Here is an 18315-nt window from a genome sequence, read left to right as displayed (position 1 = left end):
GTTACACACGAGAACTATTACTAATTATTGCTAAACGCCTGCATGAACACTGCAGTTATAACTCCAATTGTGACTGAGACAGCACGGACTCATGAAGACAAGAGAAATAAAAAAGTATTTTTTGCAACACAGGCCTTTCATTTTATTTTAAATTTCACTTATGCACACATGCCCAATGATAACGTATATTCAAAATGCATGTAGGCTCACATTTAAAACCATGTGGGCAGTTTGCGTCGACCTGCCCAACCACCAACCGTGCAGGCATCTTAATACGTCTGATTACTGGGATGAAAAGCACTAGGGTGTTATAATCTGGAGGTGGTACAACAAACATGACTCTGACTCTTTGCTGATAAGCTTGCCACTCTGAATACCTCACACAGACAACTGCTGCTGCTAAGTGAGTGTTTCTGGGACTGTTTATAGTGAGGCTGATTGTTCAGCAGGTTTTGTCCAAGGAAGGTCAATTCTTTATTTACTCTGCCACTAAGCCTCATTTAAACTAGTGGTAATTAATTATGCATTAAAATGTCATTTTAAGATGCTGATTATTTCTTTACCATAGTATTCACTGAGCCAACGCCAAGGAAGGCTACAAACATTGTTTATTTATTTTTTTATATGTTAACACATTTTCACTGTCTCTTAGTAGCAAGGACATGCAGCTATATAATCAATGTTAAGTGCACTAAAACATTGTTATGTTTCATTTATAATTTTATGTTTAATATTTTGATTACATTTATTTTAAATTACGCTTTTTATAGGGTTAGGGTTAGGGTTATCGCCAAAAACGTGTTCTTTGAGGTCATAGTGACCTTTGACCACCACATTTTAATCAGTTGGCAAACTTTACTACTCATTTCCAACTTTACAAAGGCAGCGCTGACCAGATCCACTCCCTCCGTTCTTATCTTTCACAATAAAAGCCCCAGACATATAATATTTGCAGGCAACTATGTCGCATTTCCTCTCATTTATTAGTCACACCTCAGGTGTATAAAGGCATAATTTTGTGTTTAATTTGTTATTATTATTAAATTGTTGTATTTTATTATATATATATATATATAAAAACATCCCTTACAATAATATATCCACATTATGAATCGGCAATCTGTTGCCCTGCTCTGGGCATCAGCCATTGAAAAAGACATATCTGTTGACCACTATTTAAAACATTACTGTAGGTTGACCAAATAATGAAAACTATTTGACAGACTTAGTGACCATACCAAGTCTAACTTTGTGAAGCTATCCTGAACTTGGCCAAGGGGTGCAAGTGGCAAAATGTTTACCCGTGTATCTGGTGAGATAACCTTGTTAGAATCACATACAAAGACTGAAAATAAGCATTTTTTCCATGGCAGATAAATCGATAAAGGTCACCTAATGTAAGCTTTTGTTTTTATATTTAAGTCTCTTGATGATGAGCCACATATGATGTCATACCTGATATTACATTTGAAAAAGGTTTGCGTATCACAGAGCAATGCAATGATTTTATTGTAAAACTTAACTTTTACGTAAAAGTATTCCTGTCTACTATTTTTTTGGTTTACAAGCTTAATTAGTTGACAGCAGAGCCAAAGTGTTTGTGATGGCCATTGTGAGAAAAACAAATACCTAATTGCATTCTGCACAGCAGTGGCTTGGCAGACAAGAGATGACAGAACTATAAGTATCACTGATCAAAGAAGGTTGGTAAGTCATTTCCTAGAACGACTTTCTCCTCTGTGCCGTGTTCATCGATGGAGACGATATATGCCACGCCGCCACTGGAGCCATCACGGTTCATCGCCAAGGACAGAGCTAAGGGAGAGGGAAGGAGAAGAGAAGGGGTGAGAAAGGTGAGGAGAGGTTTTACAGCACAAAATATGTTAAATAAAATAACAACACAACAGCCAGTTCTTCTCAGCAGCCTCAAATGACTGGTTTCTCTTTCACCATTCAATAAACTGTCTGACATTAAAAAAATGCTTTCGGTGTAGAAATGAAACGTACTGTTTACAACAAACTGCTGGCACTCCTCCTTGCTCATATCCCTGCGATACTCAGCATCAACAAAGCCATAAACATATGAGCTGCCAGAGCCGCCAACTGCAAAAGGCTGCCTCGTCAGGAGACCACTCAGGGTTGCAAACACCTGGGAGAGGTCAAAGGGCACAGGAACAGAGAGGAGCAAGTCAGATTACATTCTGTATGGACTCCTATAATATCAAGTGTTTTGGATCTTATATTCAAAGCATGCATTAGCAGCCGCAACGTCAAAGTCACTTCAGCAGAAGCTTGAATCTCTTCCTTTAAGAGTGGAGCCAACTGCGTGTTTATACTGACCTGTCCACCATCTCTTCTGTCCCAACCGGCCACGATGAGATGCGCCGACAGCTCCTCCTTGTACTTGTAGGAGATGTTCCTCACCAGAGAGGCTGCTGAGCGAACCTGGGGGTCCTCATCTATCTCAACACTGACAGTGGAAGACATGAAAACAAACCTTAACAGGATCTCCAATAAAACAAGAGGAAGACAAACGCTGTGTGCATTGGGGTCTAGATTTATAATCCATACGTCCAATATAATACTGATATCTTCACATTTAAGCTGCCAGTAGCTGAAACTCTGTGATCAATGTTAATCCTTTAAAGCTAAAATATTTCATACTGTGTTTGAATTTATTATATAATTTCAAACTGTTTTGGGAACAGCATTTTGACTGTAAATGGAATCCGAGCAACTATATGAATAAATAAAAGTTGCAAAATGTACTGCAAGTCCTTGCTCTTTTCATGGGCTGTTTCTCTGTAGTTGGGATCAGGAAGGCACCTCCAAACAGAGTTGGACTATACTTTTCCATCATGGGATATTTGATAGATTGTTAACGAATCTGTCTGTCTTGTTTGGAGTGTGTGTTCACCTGTGGACATCCAGCTGGTAGTTGACTATCTCAGCGATGGTCTGAGCGTCTGCTGCAGAGCCTGACAGAGCACAGTAGATCTTGTCATGGAGGGGAGACAGCTTGTTCATCACCCTGTTCACCACCGACGCCCTGGATGGAGGGATGAAGAGGGAGAGTGTGAGGGTTAATCATAGCCTCCTGTACATATCTTATTGTATTCACATGTACCCAATATCTATATATTATCACTGTACATATGCACATGTATCTGCACCTAGCTGCATGTCATTGCCTCAGTACTTGTGCTTATCTTGTGCTATCTAAGAGGTGGACGGCTTCGGGGTCAGTATGCATGAGAAGCTAATGTTGTCTTAGCGCACTTGCACGCACGAACTTACCCTGCAGACACTCGGGAGTCAGACCCCAGCACGACCCCTCCATTAAACTCTATGGCGATGATGGTCGTCTACAAACAGAGGTAAAGGCAATGCATAAATCATTCCACGCACGCACATTTCCGCGTGTGTCCCTGGATATAAACATTGAGTCTCTCAGAGTCGGTAAGAATCGTTACTTACTCCGGTCTTCACCTCCTCGGAAAGCCACTCTGGCCCCGTTTCTTCCAACATGGTGCACTTCTGGTAATGACAACAACGACAACAACGACGGTATCTGGTTTTATCAAGTTTTCTTGTGAAACCGTATTTAGCTATTAAACTGTTCCCTACGCGTTTGGCCACACATCAGACGGACTCCATGTTCTCCTGAGTGTAATCGAAATTGAAAGTGAAGTTGTTCCTCTAACCCGTATTTCAAGCGACTGAGCTGCACTGAACTGCACACATTAACTCAGTGGAGATTGTGTTCTCTTTAAGCATAGGGGACATCAGTTTTTAAAGCATTTTTAAAGTGTTCTGTTAAGTAGAAATAACAGCTCAAACCAATAAGAAATCATGTCCCTTTAAGGGACATGGGGGAGAAAAAACAGATGGGTAAAAAATAGGCTACTTTAGTACCCTCCACAAACTTGTTCATTTTGTGTCCCTATGACAGTGGGTAGCTTGGTAAATAACAAAATGGAGCGCTGAATTTGATGAAATCACTGCTTATCAGACAAACGAATGAGACAGGAGGTAGCTAGAGTCACTCACTATTATTACAATTATTATAAGGAAAAGTAGCAAAATGTGTGAAGCTAGAACCATGAAGTGTTTTTACATCAAAAATGACTTAAACAATCAAAATAGTTTCCATTTCATTTTCTTTCAATCACCTTAGTGATTAATATAATTGTTTCAAAGTACTTGTATCAACAGTTCATTTGTAACAAAACCTCATATTTGTTTCACTTCATATATTTTGTGTGAAAAATAACTCTTGATTTGTAAAGTCACTAAACTGTCATAAATGTGGTAAAAAGTAGAAAAGTGGCATGAAAAGAAACAAGTTAAGTACAAGTACAGTACTGGAGTTAGTGTCCTTACGAGTAGTAACATTCCATCACAGCTGTGTTACACTGAAAACACTCTTCATAGTTTAAAGCTTGATTACAGTAACAGCTGAGGAGTACAGGGTTGAGAACAAACAGCAGAAATATGACCTTGACTGTATTCACACGTTGAAAAGTGTTTAAAAAATGTTTTTTTTTTATTTTGTCCCCACGACTTTACAACACAAAGTGATGGCCTTGTCTTTAAGTGTGCATTGACTCTGTGATGGCTTAGGCCTAACTGGTAAATTGTGTTGGTCACAATCAATCCATTGCCACAAAACCCTTTATACATACGCAAGGCTAAGCACCAGTAGAGAACACTTTAAAACCTTGAAATGAAAAGGAAAACAACAAGAACTGTAATGTACAGAACACATCTCATATCAATGAAGATATAACACTAAGTGAGAGGACCAGCGATGGGGTTTTGGAAAATGTTTATTTATATTGAAAATATTTCCAAACATCAAAAAAAATTACACAAACGTGATCTGGACAGAGAAAAAGGCAGATAGAGCCGTATTTATAATGGAATTATAAGAGTTGTAAGTCAACGTTTGTAGTTTGGCATAGAAGTTGTATAACTAGTAACTAGTCTGCATCTTTCCATAATAACATTAATGATGAGATTTCAAACTATTACTTACATAAAGCCAAACAAAACAAAACAAAAATTGGTCAAAATGTTATTGGTTGTCGAAGGCTGTCACTCATTGTGGAACTTGGGCAGCTTGTTACCAGGGACAACCACGTGCTCCACCCCAGTTTCCGTGATCACCACCAGGTGAGCCACGCCTCCGCTGACGTTGTCTCTGCCCATGGCAAGAGCTAGAGCTGAGATCCAGAGATTAAGCAAGGGATGGGCAGAGCAGGAAGGAAGACCGGAACGACAAGCAGGAGAAAAAAAGGGTCAAGTTTAACAACTGACAGTATGCAGCATTTATACACTTACTAACAGCTACCAAGTCACCAACACAATTGAACTAAAAAATGGATTTACATTTAACTATTTCCCTTGAGTGCAAACAGAGGCCTTTGTCTCAGATAAGCTGTGCATCATTATCTCAAACTCTCATTTTACATTTTAACCATTACTAACCAAGCAGATATTTCCTGAACACTTACTTTCATTTTCTACTACACCCGTGTACATATTCATTAATTTTCATTGAATCACAACCCAATTTCCCCCCAAAACTGACAAAACAAGTACCAACATATTAAGGTTTGGGTACAGAACTAAAATAACATGACAGTACCATTAGTGGCAAACTGTAGGCATTCCTCTCGGCTCATGTTGGGTTTATATTTGGCGTCAACGTAGCCGTAGATGTAGGTGCTGCCTGAGCCAGCGATGGTAACCGGCTGACGGAGTAACATCCCACCTAAAGACACGACGTACACCTGGAGAGGGACAAAGAATGTCAGTAGTGCAGCTATGTGCAGCAAGGTGGGGTTACTCTGGACTATCCTCGTCACTGCTTCCCTGGTGTTTGAATGTCATCACAACCTCCACCTACCTGTGGTCCTTTCTTCCTGTCCCAGCCTGCGGTGATGAAGCCGGCCTGCAGCTCCTCTTTGTTTTTGTAGCACAGTTCTTGAAGTACAGATGCTGCTGCTATCACCAGTGGAGGGGTCTCCATCTGGACACTGTGGATTGGTGGGGATCAAGAAAGATCAGGGAGGGTGAAATTTAAATGTTTGTGCAGATGCGAGATAAAGAAACTTTGAATCTATTATCTTGGACTCGCTAATGATTTAGTATAGGTAAGAATCAGTGTTACAAGTTTGTTAATGTGTGTGTGAGACTGTCGGAGCATACACAGGTTTTGTGTTAGTTTGCATGCACACAACTGTATATGACTGTCATTCTCCTAGGAGTCTTGGAGGAATAAAAATAACCAAAATAACCAGCTAGATTAACAAAATATGAGTCCAATGCTATGTAGCAGGTTGTCTCTCATACTTGCGTACGTTAGCCAATGAATTCATATGAGTGCGTGTGGGCACCTGTGAAAGGACAGGTGGAACTTTGCAGCCTTGGTGACAGCCTGAGCATCTGCGAGGGAGCCAGCCATGCAGCAGAAGATCTGGTCATGAACCTGAATCACCTTGTTGATGGTCTTAGATGATACATATTCCCTGAAGAGAGAGACAAGGACAAGGAAACTAAGTAACTAGGATTACCGGCCCGAAGTTGAACGTCCAGTCCAATCAGTTCATCCTTGACTCTTAATAAACCTTATACCAATCTTTTTTAAACAGATATGATTAACAATGTATGCAACTTCAGTGTATCGTCCAAACATCCTCACCCTCCAATGGAAGCCCTGGAGTCTGAACCAATCACGACCCCTCCATCAAAAGCGGCAGCCAGGATGGTGGTCTGAGGGGAGAGAGGAGCAGAGTGCAGATGCAGATACGTTCATCGACCAAAAATGAAAAGGTAGTTACATAAAGCCAAACAAAACAGGAAGACAATACAAGAATGGGCTATACAGCCTCACAGACATTTCTCATGGCTTAGTGTCCATTTCAGCCCCTCTGGGCAACGCTATGAATCATGGGATTTAGAGTTTTTGGAAGGATTTCTTAAAAAACTGAAAATGTAAGTGTAGCCAGTTGTTTCTTTGTAAAAATGTAAATATTTAACTCATTCAGAGCTAACCCTCAAATAACTCTAATAAAACCCATGAGAGGTGCAGTCGATGTAATTTCACTTTGTGTCAGGTTACTATTCAGGTATAGCCTCACCTGTTCATCCGCGATATCGCTTATTGATCATTTTACGCGTAATGGGCTTTGGTGCTGCTTCATCAGGCAGCACAAAGATACTAGTGAACCGGTCCGGAGTTACTCACCCCTGTGCTGACTCCTTTGACTCGCGAGTCCGTGCTGCGTTTCTCCATTTTCACTGCAAAATCGAAAGAGAAGAAGGAGAGGTGACGCTCAGAACAGCGACCTCAGGCGCATTGAGACGCGAAGAGAAGCCGCAGTCCAGTATCCACTATGGCGCTATCAAATGTCCTCGAAACTCCTGCAGCGGGGTTTAATTTTGACAACTCAGCCAGGTATGATCTTCTGTTTACGTCTTCTGAGCAGCAGATTGCATTGATTAAGAAATAAAGAATAATTAAAGTGTCGGTAACACTCGCCGGGATCAAAAGTGAAAGTAACTTTTGTTCCCTGCTTGTTTATCACTTTGATCAATGAAACAACGTAGTGATGATGTTTTCATTCGTTATTATATATATTACATGTACTCAAAAGTTGACCCCCCTGTCACCCCCCTCCTCCCTCCTTGTCCCTCTGTCTAGGAATGCTGCGTTAGAGGGTCTTTTTGATGGACAGACACCTAAACCCCTGAAAACTGGCACCACCATAGCAGGAGTTGTGTTCAAGGCGAGTATATAAAGCTGTGTAAATCTGCACCTGTAAAAATGTGAATGTATTGGAACATTAAACCCATAAACCATAAATTGGATTCTTTAGAACTATTGATCAAAGTATGCCAGACTATTTTTTTTACCAGTCTCTGTTCACAACTGCATTGCCACAGTGCATATCTTTAATAAATACATTACATGAGGGGAGCTGCACATTGCATTCACAGCAATGCAGGTGCCTGAGTAGCTCCAGAGGGCCAACTGAGATTTCAATGCCTTGGACAAGTGTAAACCAACGGTCGTCGTATTATAATTTGAGTAATAAACCTCCCAATCGGTTTGTGTTGGTGCAGGATGGGGTGGTTCTGGGAGCAGACACAAGAGCTACCTCCAGTGAAGTAGTGGCCGACAAGATGTGTGCCAAGATCCATTACATTGCTCCAAATATATAGTAAGTCTCCTTCACGCTACACTGAAACCATGACCGGAGAAATCTACCTTCAAAACACTCACTCTGAGTGGGCCTGTAATGGTTTTTTTTGTGGACATGGTCCCATAAAAGGCCTCCTTTACTTGTGATTTCCTACATATCCCAGAATTCCCTTGTATTAAGTATCAAGGCTTTTCCACAATAGAGCAGTTAGGACTGGAAAGTAAACACTCCTGTTACTTTTTGTTCAAAATCACAGATGAAAGATTGCCCAAATGCAAGTTGTGGTTGCATTGCATTCTAGGCAATTGAGGCTACTGAGTAAAAAATAAATAAATGATCCGATTTTTAAGTATGATGGATTTCTTTGATTGTTGAGGCTAAACAGTTTCTAAAAAGAAGCCGTCCCACTCTCTCTTTTCTTTAATCTTTCCCTCTCTGTCTTCCCGGTTCCCTGTAGCATTCGTCCTTATTACCCCTCATCTCTTCTTTCACAATGCCTCTAATTCCTCTCTCCGTAGTTGTTGTGGAGCAGGTACAGCAGCAGATACAGAGAAGACCACGGAGCTCCTCTCCTCCAACCTCACCATCTTCTCTCTGAACAGCGGGAGGAACCCTCGTGTCGTCATGGCCGTCAACATACTACAGGATACGTTGTACAGGTTTGTGATGCACATAAGCTTGTATCTAGAGGTGTGTGAATGAGTTAAACCTACATTTCGTTAAAAACTTCTCCCATTCTGATCTGTGTGGCCCCCAGGTATCACGGCCAAATTGGTGCCAATCTTATACTGGGAGGAGTAGATTGCACTGGGAACCACCTGTACACAGTGGGGCCGTATGGCAGCGTCAATAAGACGCCTTACCTTGCAATGGGTATGTACGTGATATAACAATATTCTGTAAGCATTGTGATATCTTTTTCTTAGATTCTTTGCAAAGCATTTTCTATTTTACATATAAGTATCCGATATTATACCATTAAATATCATTTACCATTATAAATAACATTTGAGTTTGCTGCAGTTATGCACTTGTTTCCCTGTCAGACTACATACAAACTGTTTCATCATGCAGGATCTGGGGATCTGGCTGCTCTTGGGATTCTAGAGGACGGGTACAAACCCGACCTGGAGGTACGCCACCCAGACAGCTTTTGTTACATATCGTGACAAGGATTGATAGTTGTTATCATTTAGTCACGATCACAAAATAATTTCACGTACTGTTGAGCATCTTTGATTTAATAATTGCCGTGTGGTGGGACCGTAGGCAAAATAAGCCTCTATATGCAAACAGTTGAGAAGATGTTAGTAAAATAATTCATTCCTTCCCCTATTGCATCACCAAATAGAAAAAACATAAGAATGTGTATTTATTTGGGGAATTTCCCTCTCTGTCGTTTCCCTGATTTCTTATAACTCTCTCAGCTGGACAAGGCGAAGGAGCTGGTGCGTGTTGCCATCCATGCAGGCATCATGAATGACCTCGGCTCAGGCAACAACATCGACATCTGTGTCATCACCAGAGAAGGAGTGGACTACATCAGACCGTACCAGGTGTCAGAGTACAAAGACAAAAGGTATGAGTGTGACTTTTTCTGAGATCTGCTCTGTAGACGGATTTTTTAGAGGAGCAGTGTGTAGGATTTAGTCGTCTCTGGTGATGAATATGCAGATTGTCAGAGAACTACTGTGGCCTTCAGGTAATGTAAAACACGAGAGGCTCTCTCTAGAGCCAGTATTTAGTTTGTCCGCTCTTGGCTTCTGTAGAAACATGGCCGTGCAACACGGTGGCCTCCATGCAGAGACCCGCTCCCTATGTAGATATGAAGGGCTAACTCAAAGCTAACAAACACACAGTGATTCTTAATTTCAGGTGATTATACACTAATGAACACATTGCTATGAATATAAAATTCCATTTCTTCCAAAAAATACCTCTACACTGCTACTTTAAAAAAAGAGATTATGATGAACCATGTCTGCAAATCAGATTTCATCGCAGAGAGTGGGTAATATCTTGTGTGATTATGCATTATGCAACTTTTTTGTGTGTGTTTGTTTGTGACTTACATGTAACCCTGGAGCTTTTAAAAAAATAAATCAATCTATCCTTCTCTTCCTCTCTCCTAGGGAAACAAAATACAAATATGTTCCAGGCACAACCCCGGTTCTGACAGAGAAAGTAGTCCCCTTAAAGCTGGAGGTTGTAGAGGAGACCGTGCAGCAGATGGATACAGCCTGAGCCATGATGCACAGGCGAACCTTGTAAACACCACATTTAGCAGTGAAAAGTCTTGAATTTCATTGCATTGTCATACACTAGTTTTTAAATGTAAGCAATGAAAAATATCAGACATTTTATTGACATTGTCATCATGGTTTCTTTGCTTCACTGTGATGTGGCAGAAATACTACAGTAAACAGACCAAATGAGAAGACTGTAACATGTGGAATATAATTAAAAAGATCTTTGAATGAAATTCTATCTGACCCCTGTTGCTGTTTCTTTTCATGATTTGTAATTATTTACTGAATGTTTGATTAATATAATATTTCAAGCCCCCAAAAACAGCCCTGATAAAGACCCAATCAAAAGAAGGGCTTATATGTTAATGTTTGTATATCATAAAACGTCATCAACACTTCATTAACCTATCTACAGTAGATAGTGTGTTTTATAAATATGAGAAGGAAACGCGCATTATTAATGTTATTGACCTCTGCTGGCTTCCCCAAACCTGAGCGCTGCTTTTCCGCTTAGAGACTGATGATGAGACACATACAGTGCTCTCCTATTGGTTGATGCGAGTTTGAGCCATCTTTTTTATTTACAGTACGATGAATACCACAGAGTCTTGTTTTTATTTTTTATCAATTAGCGTTTTAAGTTATAAAAAAGGGACTGGCCAAATGTAATCATAAATAGTTACATATTGATTTTGTGTAGCTAAATATTTTAGCATGCAGGACAGGACTGCAATGAAATAGCTTTTAAACCCTTTCACTTTCGAATTCTTTGTCCTGTACCAGGAAATAATCCGTGACGCTTTGTCAGTCGCCGTTCGTCATTTGGGAAAACGTAACATTTAAACTGTAGAATATAATTAGAATATAGTTGTATACATTATGGCTCTTTTCCAAGTATCTGGTTTTACCTCTTATTTGGAACTCCGTGGTCAGATTCTTCCAGCAGGACAGACGCAACTCGTCGACCGAACAAACCACTACAATTTCGGGACCAAAACTCAAGAATTTGCTGTACCTCTGGGTGTAGACGTGAGTGTCATTTCACTAAATTTTGGTTAAAAAATGAAAACTCTGCATTTGATCCAGTAAGCCTGATGCCCCAAGCGTGACGCGTGGGACGCGCTGTGGGTCAACTTATTTTACGCGTCTGTGGTTTCAGTGTGTGGTGCACGTCTGCGTCTCATGACATTTAATATTGTGCATTCATCTTAACTATCACGAGTTATTGATGAAGAATATTGCATTATGTGTGATATTCCACTTTCATGTTCTCTTACACACACATACACACATATACAGTGCCATTACGCATCGCGCGTCCCACTGAGATCCCCTCTTTGGTTTCCTTTTAGCCCTCAGGGTTTCTCAAATCCTGCAACCGTGACGGAGGTGTGTGCATAGACCTGAACCACGGCACGACCACCCTGGCCTTCAAGTTCAAATATGGCGTCATCGTGGCTGTGGACTCCCGAGCCTCAGCGGGCCGTTACTTGGGTAAGTGGGCATGGTAGAAAAGTTATTATTACTAATGCAGACCTGGAAAAGGTCAGAAGAGGGACCATGAAATCACAAAATGCAAATAAATCAACAAGTGTAACCAAGGTGCTGCTACACTGGGCTATATCATGCTTCATCCTGTAATCTTGGTCACTAAATATCTCCTTTTCACAAATGTGTCACTGCTCTGCAGCCTCCAACGACGTCAATAAGGTCATAGAGATCAACCCTTACCTGCTGGGCACCATGTCGGGCAGCGCTGCAGACTGCCAGTACTGGGAGAGACTCCTGGCCAAAGAATGCAGGTCTGTCATGCAGTGTTTTGAACATTGTTCTGTCAGTCCCTTTTGTCATTTAATGTTCTATGTATCTGTGTATGGTACTGCTCGTATGCTTTGTAAAATGTGTTAGGAAGTAGCATGCAAAGTCAAGTAAAGTATCTGGTCAAGGAAAGAAACAGGAGAAAGCTGATATGTGATTTACTTTGTATGAGTGGAGCAAAGAGGTTCAGTGTTCAGGACTGTGACTTCACAGCAGGTAAGTTCTGGGTTTGAACCCCGCATGGGCCATCTGAGGCTCCCTGTGTGGAGTTTGTGTGAAGATATGCACAGTGCGTGTAATATAACGCTTCAAAAAAGAAATTAAGAACAAAATCACTTAATTATAATAATACAAATTTAGCTTTACGGTCAGTTTATCACAAATATTTCCATGCCTCCGTGTCGGCGACAGCCATGGCCAGTCCTTTTTCGTGATATGTCAAGAAGTCCATGAGCAAATCCCTTCAAATTAGACACAAAGGTCCACTTGGACTAAAGGATGAACTAATTAGATATTGGTGGTCAAAGGTCAATGTGACCTCACAAAAAAAACATTTTCGCCATAGCCAAGCATTCATGAGCTAATTATGACGATTACACACAAATGTTTAATAGGATTAAAGGATTAAGTGATGATATTTTGGATGGACGTAAACTTAGACAGGACGCGTTGACGCAGGCATAAAACCGCGAGGGGCTGATTCTAGTTTTTAAATGAAAACATGAATAAAATACTTTCACAGTAAAATAAAAGGATACAAAAATCTGTGTTCTTATAAACTCAGGAGGATATCACCATTATTTTATTTCAGTGTTGACGATCAATTCATTTGTTTTATTATTTCTTCCATCCAGGCTGTACAGGCTCAGGAACAACCAAAGGATCTCTGTGGCTGCTGCCTCCAAGCTGCTGTGCAACATGATGCTGGGTTACAGAGGCATGGGCCTCTCCATGGGAAGCATGATCTGCGGATGGGACAAAGAGGTAAGCGGTGGGAGTGTCACAATCCGCCTAGATTGTGAGCCTAGAAATAGAAATGTCCTCACTGTGGTAGTAGAGGATTGTGATGTTGTGGTTTGATGCAAGATGCTATTATTATTTAGAAAATTATACTTTTGCATTATTTCTATTTAAAAATTAATTCAGTTCAATTCAATTTATTTTGTATAGCCCCAAATGGGGGGCTTTACAATCTGTACACATGCAGGATGCAACATCCTCTGTCCCTGAACCCTGGGACAGTGATGCTAAGCTGCTTTATTTATATTCCAACGGTTTTCATTGTTGTAAAAACTATAGAAATATAGTCATCACCTAGATAACATATAAACTAGTGGTGTAGCGGTACAACAGTCATCATTAAAAGGTTTCTTATTTTACGATTCGGGTTTGCATCCCAAATTTAACATGTGTATCAATTTAAAGTTACTGTGAGGAACTTTTAACTTATTAAACAGTCTCAAATGAATACCGATGCCTCTTTATGACCTCCATCAGTAAATGAGACCTCAGAGAGAAGACTAGCTGTTTCTATACAGTTATTTTTAAAGCTTGTCATCGGTGCCACCGAGTCAGATTCTGGTGAAATCAGATGAAATCATGCAGGTTGACCAGAAACTCATTCAGCTCAGACTGAAGCAGGGCCTCCGGCAGAGAACAAGTGGACAAATCCAGACCCGGCTTAACTGCAGCCTTCAACCTGCACTCGGAGCTCCGGCGGAAGGAGGAGCTCGTAGCGCCCAGCGGCAGCCCCTCCTCCTCCTCCAGGAGCAGAGCTTCTCCTCTCTGCTCCTCCGGTCCCCGCTGTGAGCCAACACCAACACCACTCTCCTGGAGACCCAGGCCGTACTGAATTACCTGCTGGAGGGAAGTGAGGAACTGGAGAACCAGAACCAGGACTGAGCCGCACACAGACTCTCTAAATTAGTTTTCCAAAGGGACAGTGGTGCTCGGAAATATTACCACTTTGTCCACGGGAACCGCCAAAATGGACACAAAAGTACCTTTAAGAATAAAGTCTGCACTTAGATAACAAACATATAAAAGGCAACCAATCAACAAACAAACAAAAGCGATCAAAACTAGGATAAAGACGTTGAAATATGTAGGCACGGATTACCATATGTACATATTACCAGATGAAAATGGTAAATGGACTGTACTTGTAACGCGCTTTTCTAGTCTTCCGACCACTCAAAGCGCTGTAACACTAAATGTCATCATTTACCCATTCACACCCATTCATACACTGATAACAGGGGCTACCATGAAGGTGCCACCTGCTCATCAGGACTCTGACTAACCAATCACACCCATTCATACACCGCAGGAACAGCCTGCACAATGTAAAGGAAATGGAAAAATATTTCATGTATCCTCCCTGTGATTAGGATCCACTCCAAAAAGCAATGAATTCCTTGTTGACCAATGCAAAGCCCTTCAACTAAGTTGCATACAAATAGGGCCAGTAGATTATCCTTAGACTTGCTGACAAAACAATCATAACCACCTTGGCGGAGGTAACAAAAACATTAAAACCACAACATGTTTAAATATTGACTTCATCTCATTACATTAATGTAGAGCCATATGGTTCTGAAACTACCAGCTGGCCTATATCTCAAAATATGTGCATTAAAGTAGTCTATCATTTCTTAATAATTCACCATCATCGGTGGAGCAGCTCATTTAAAGCTAAATTTGAAATCATTACACAAAATGACAGCGTGTTATTATTTTCCCACCTCTATTTGGAACGTAGTGTACTGTTGCATTCTTAAAATATAGTGGGCTGGTAAAATATTTAGCTTTTGTTTTGAGACTCAGAAACTGCTGTGTGTATATGAATTGATAGTTTCCCTGCTGTCCGTTTAATGACTGCATGCTCTCTAGGGCCCTGGTCTGTACTACGTGGACGATGAGGGGAAGCGTCTGTCCGGCCGTATGTTCTCTACCGGCTGTGGAAGCAGTTACGCCTACGGTGTGGTGGACAGCGGCTACCGGGATGACATGACGGTGGAGGAGGCGTATGAGCTGGGCCGTCGGGGCATCGCTCACGCCACACACAGGGACGCCTATTCTGGAGGGGTGGTCAACAGTGAGTAGACTCTGAGGATGCTCCTGAGCTGTATTTTACATTAACCATTTAAGCATATCTTTTATCACATTATTTTAGGACAGAACAAAAAGTCAGAACACTTGGTAGGTTCACTTTGGTCCAGACTGAAATCCTAACAATTGAAAGGATTGCCATGAAATTTGGTTTAGACAGTCCATCGCAGTCTCACGGCAATTCATGAAATAGTCACAAAATAAAATATCTTGGTTTCTTGTTCAGAGACACAAATTGCGCTTTTTTTTCGTGTCACTCATCACAGCTTTTTTTTCAGGACGACTTAGGTTTAGGCAACAAAACCAATAACGGTTAGATTAAGTCAACAAATCCACGAATGGTTAGGCTTAGGCAACAAAACCAACCGTTAGGTTAAGGCAACAACGATGTGTCGAGCACCGGTCTCCTGGTTGACAGTCTTTGCTGTTGGACCCATGCACCGATCTTTAATAGTGTTTTTTGGAAATTAAGTGGATGCATTTAATTTGTGTCTCCAAAAAAAATAACGCTCCTAATTGACTTTCCATTGGCATTATTTTCGTGCTGAGCGACACAAAAAAACAGACAATTTGTGTCTCTGGACATGAACCAATAGATAGAATTGCGTCACTATTAGTGAAACTTCGGTGATACTGGGCTGGACAGTCATTCACCCCGCCAGGATGAACTGTAACCGCTTTGGTGATCCTCTGACCTTTCATGCATCATCATCATCAGGTCAAATTTTCAATTTGTCCTTTAGTTTTTAATAAATTAAAAAAAAATGTAAGTTTAAAAAAATAACTTAAAGCTAGGGTGGGCGAAAACAGCCGTTGAGATTCCGTCGCGTGCTCTCTGGCCTCTCCCTGCCACGCTACCTGCTGTAGCTCCTCCCACCGAACGTCAGTTATGCGCGTTCATGTGAATTCAGTTACATTGATAGGAAGACGAAACACGCAGGGACGCACCAACGTCGTTGCCAAGGTGACCGGACAGTCCCACAGCCAATAAGAACGGAGAATCGGAGCCTCGCTCTGATTGGTCAAAGTGTACATGAGCGGTGGCAATTTTTGGGTGCGGCCCACAGAGGCAGGGGAGAGCAAAGTTATGAGCAGATATTCTCAGAGCACTTCACCTACATATAGCTGACTGGCTATTAGGACAGTTTTGCCAAATATTACAGTAAAGAAATGACCCACCCTAGCTTTAAAAACTGATGACATTTCTGTGGATTTTTGTGCACTTTAGTGGTAAACAAAAACATGGAATTGAACGGACACATAAGCAAAAAATACATGAATAACAGTAATACTGACACGTGACACAAGACCCAAGAGTACCATCAACCAGAGCACACATACAAGGGTCCTCTCACCATCCCAAACCTCACACACTACAACTCCGTTACAAGCGTTCTTCCCCGTCCCCTCTCTCTCCCCTCATTTCCTGTGATGTCTCTACTGATACCTTTAAAACAGATGCATAAAATATAACTGAATGTTATAGAGCCAGGAAAAGCTGTGGTCTGTGAGCACTAGAAATAGTTAAATTGTCATTTTTTACTTTATGTGGACATTTGAAGTAATATGTGTGTTGTGTGTGTGTGTGTGTGTGTGTGTAGTGTACCACATGCAGGAGGATGGCTGGATAAAGGTGTGTAAGGAAGACGTCTCGGAGTTGATCCACCGCTACAGGAAGGGAATGTTTTGAATGTTCAGCACTCTAACTACGACCAACAAGGCCTTTCTTTCCAAAACCTTTTTTTTGTTAACTTAGTTGATAGATAGAATAGTTGATTTTGGAAATGACCCCACTTTAGTCTTACAGCAGAGTGTGTGGTCCATTTCTGAATTTGGCTCAATGAAACGTCAGAGCATGAAATGCTATGGAACCATTTATTTTCTTATAAATGAACTTTGCAGGATCAAACTGTCATTAAACTGTTAAGATCTTTGTTTGGTATTTGTTCTTCAAATGATGAAGGTACTGTGTCTGTTGATTCTCACGTGATTCCGTGTAGTAGTTTGTGTTGACCAGACATACTGTTAAAATAATCTCACTACAACACACAGCTCCAAATAAAGCCTGTTGCTCAACTCACTGCTCTGTCCTGTGATTATTGACCTGAACTGACGATGGTGATGAAAGTTGAGTGAGGTAGTCACATGTCACTGAAAATGAGAACAATTTGATTTTAAGGCATTTTCATACTTTCTCTAGCAGTTCTTCATGTCTTTGTCCTTGTGAAAAAAAGTAAATCATCTTAATCTTCACAGGTCTGTAAGGGTGTTTTTTTCTTTCACTTAAGTTAAACTTAAACGGTCACACAATACTAGCAGTAAATTAAATTACTTTACAACATAAATTCAAAACCATAGGCCCCACAAAGTGTTTTATCACGGGTAAATTAATGTATGTAGGTATAACCAATAATACATTACATCTAGTAACAAGAATAGAGTTGATTTGGAGGAGCAGCAGAACTGGAGATTTTCCTGACTGTTATAATAAAAAAGTCATTAGTTGCCAGGCAGATTTAATTGCAACAGGTTTTAACAGGGGAAAAGTAAAGCACCAATCCAGCAGCGTGAAGAAGAGCAAACACACACTCACAATGAGAAATTGGAAATAACATTAATCATTTGTAAAATGTAATTATTTATTTTCCTATATATATATATATATATATATATATCTATATATAGATATATATAAAGACCTTTCTTATCAGAGAAAGCAGCAAACCATTTAAGAGTGAGAAAATGCAAAAGGGTTTTACAGGAAATAGTCTCAAACTAAATCATCCCATTTATTTTAAGATCATTGTAGCTAACACAATCACAACATGGAGAATGTGTTGTCAAGAAACAGAATTTTGAAATTTTCATTATTTTTCATTATTCATTATGATACAACTTTTTCAGACGATGTGAGTGTCGGTGAAGTT

General features: G+C 40.6%; 4 protein-coding genes across 4 annotated transcripts; 2 read left to right on the top strand and 2 right to left on the bottom strand.

Annotated features, from left to right (window-relative positions):
• Positions 1-115: 115 nt before the first annotated feature.
• psmb9a (proteasome 20S subunit beta 9a) lies at positions 116-3697 on the bottom strand. The gene is made up of 6 exons (XM_054605679.1): positions 3478-3697; positions 3298-3365; positions 2918-3049; positions 2341-2470; positions 2008-2149; positions 116-1815 (listed from the first exon to the last, which is right to left on the bottom strand). Exons 1-6 carry the CDS (start codon positions 3526-3528, stop codon positions 1688-1690), a joined length of 651 nt encoding a protein of 216 aa, XP_054461654.1. The 5' UTR covers positions 3529-3697; the 3' UTR covers positions 116-1687.
• Positions 3698-4811: 1114 nt separating this feature from the next.
• psmb12 (proteasome 20S subunit beta 12) lies at positions 4812-7338 on the bottom strand. Its single transcript, XM_054606153.1, has 6 exons — positions 7253-7338; positions 6707-6777; positions 6402-6533; positions 5912-6041; positions 5651-5795; positions 4812-5225 (listed from the first exon to the last, which is right to left on the bottom strand). Exons 1-6 carry the CDS (start codon positions 7298-7300, stop codon positions 5098-5100), a joined length of 654 nt encoding a protein of 217 aa, XP_054462128.1. The 5' UTR covers positions 7301-7338; the 3' UTR covers positions 4812-5097.
• Positions 7339-7377: 39 nt separating this feature from the next.
• psmb13a (proteasome 20S subunit beta 13a) lies at positions 7378-10695 on the top strand. Its single transcript, XM_054606152.1, has 8 exons — positions 7378-7462; positions 7709-7793; positions 8131-8228; positions 8729-8869; positions 8968-9083; positions 9285-9343; positions 9638-9789; positions 10343-10695. The coding sequence occupies exons 1-8, from the start codon at positions 7401-7403 to the stop codon at positions 10452-10454; spliced, it is 825 nt and encodes a 274-aa protein (XP_054462127.1). The 5' UTR covers positions 7378-7400; the 3' UTR covers positions 10455-10695.
• Positions 10696-11089: 394 nt separating this feature from the next.
• psmb8a (proteasome 20S subunit beta 8A) lies at positions 11090-17469 on the top strand. The gene is made up of 6 exons (XM_054606150.1): positions 11090-11488; positions 11812-11953; positions 12150-12261; positions 13132-13261; positions 15170-15374; positions 16990-17469. The coding sequence occupies exons 1-6, from the start codon at positions 11339-11341 to the stop codon at positions 17076-17078; spliced, it is 828 nt and encodes a 275-aa protein (XP_054462125.1). The 5' UTR covers positions 11090-11338; the 3' UTR covers positions 17079-17469.
• The last annotated feature ends 846 nt before the right edge of the window (positions 17470-18315 follow it).

This window comes from Anoplopoma fimbria, chromosome 10, assembly GCF_027596085.1.
Source record: "Anoplopoma fimbria isolate UVic2021 breed Golden Eagle Sablefish chromosome 10, Afim_UVic_2022, whole genome shotgun sequence".
Lineage (NCBI taxonomy): Eukaryota > Metazoa > Chordata > Actinopteri > Perciformes > Anoplopomatidae > Anoplopoma > Anoplopoma fimbria.
The sequence above is the reverse complement of the archived record's forward strand: the minus strand, read 5'-3'. Positions and strand labels throughout refer to the sequence as shown.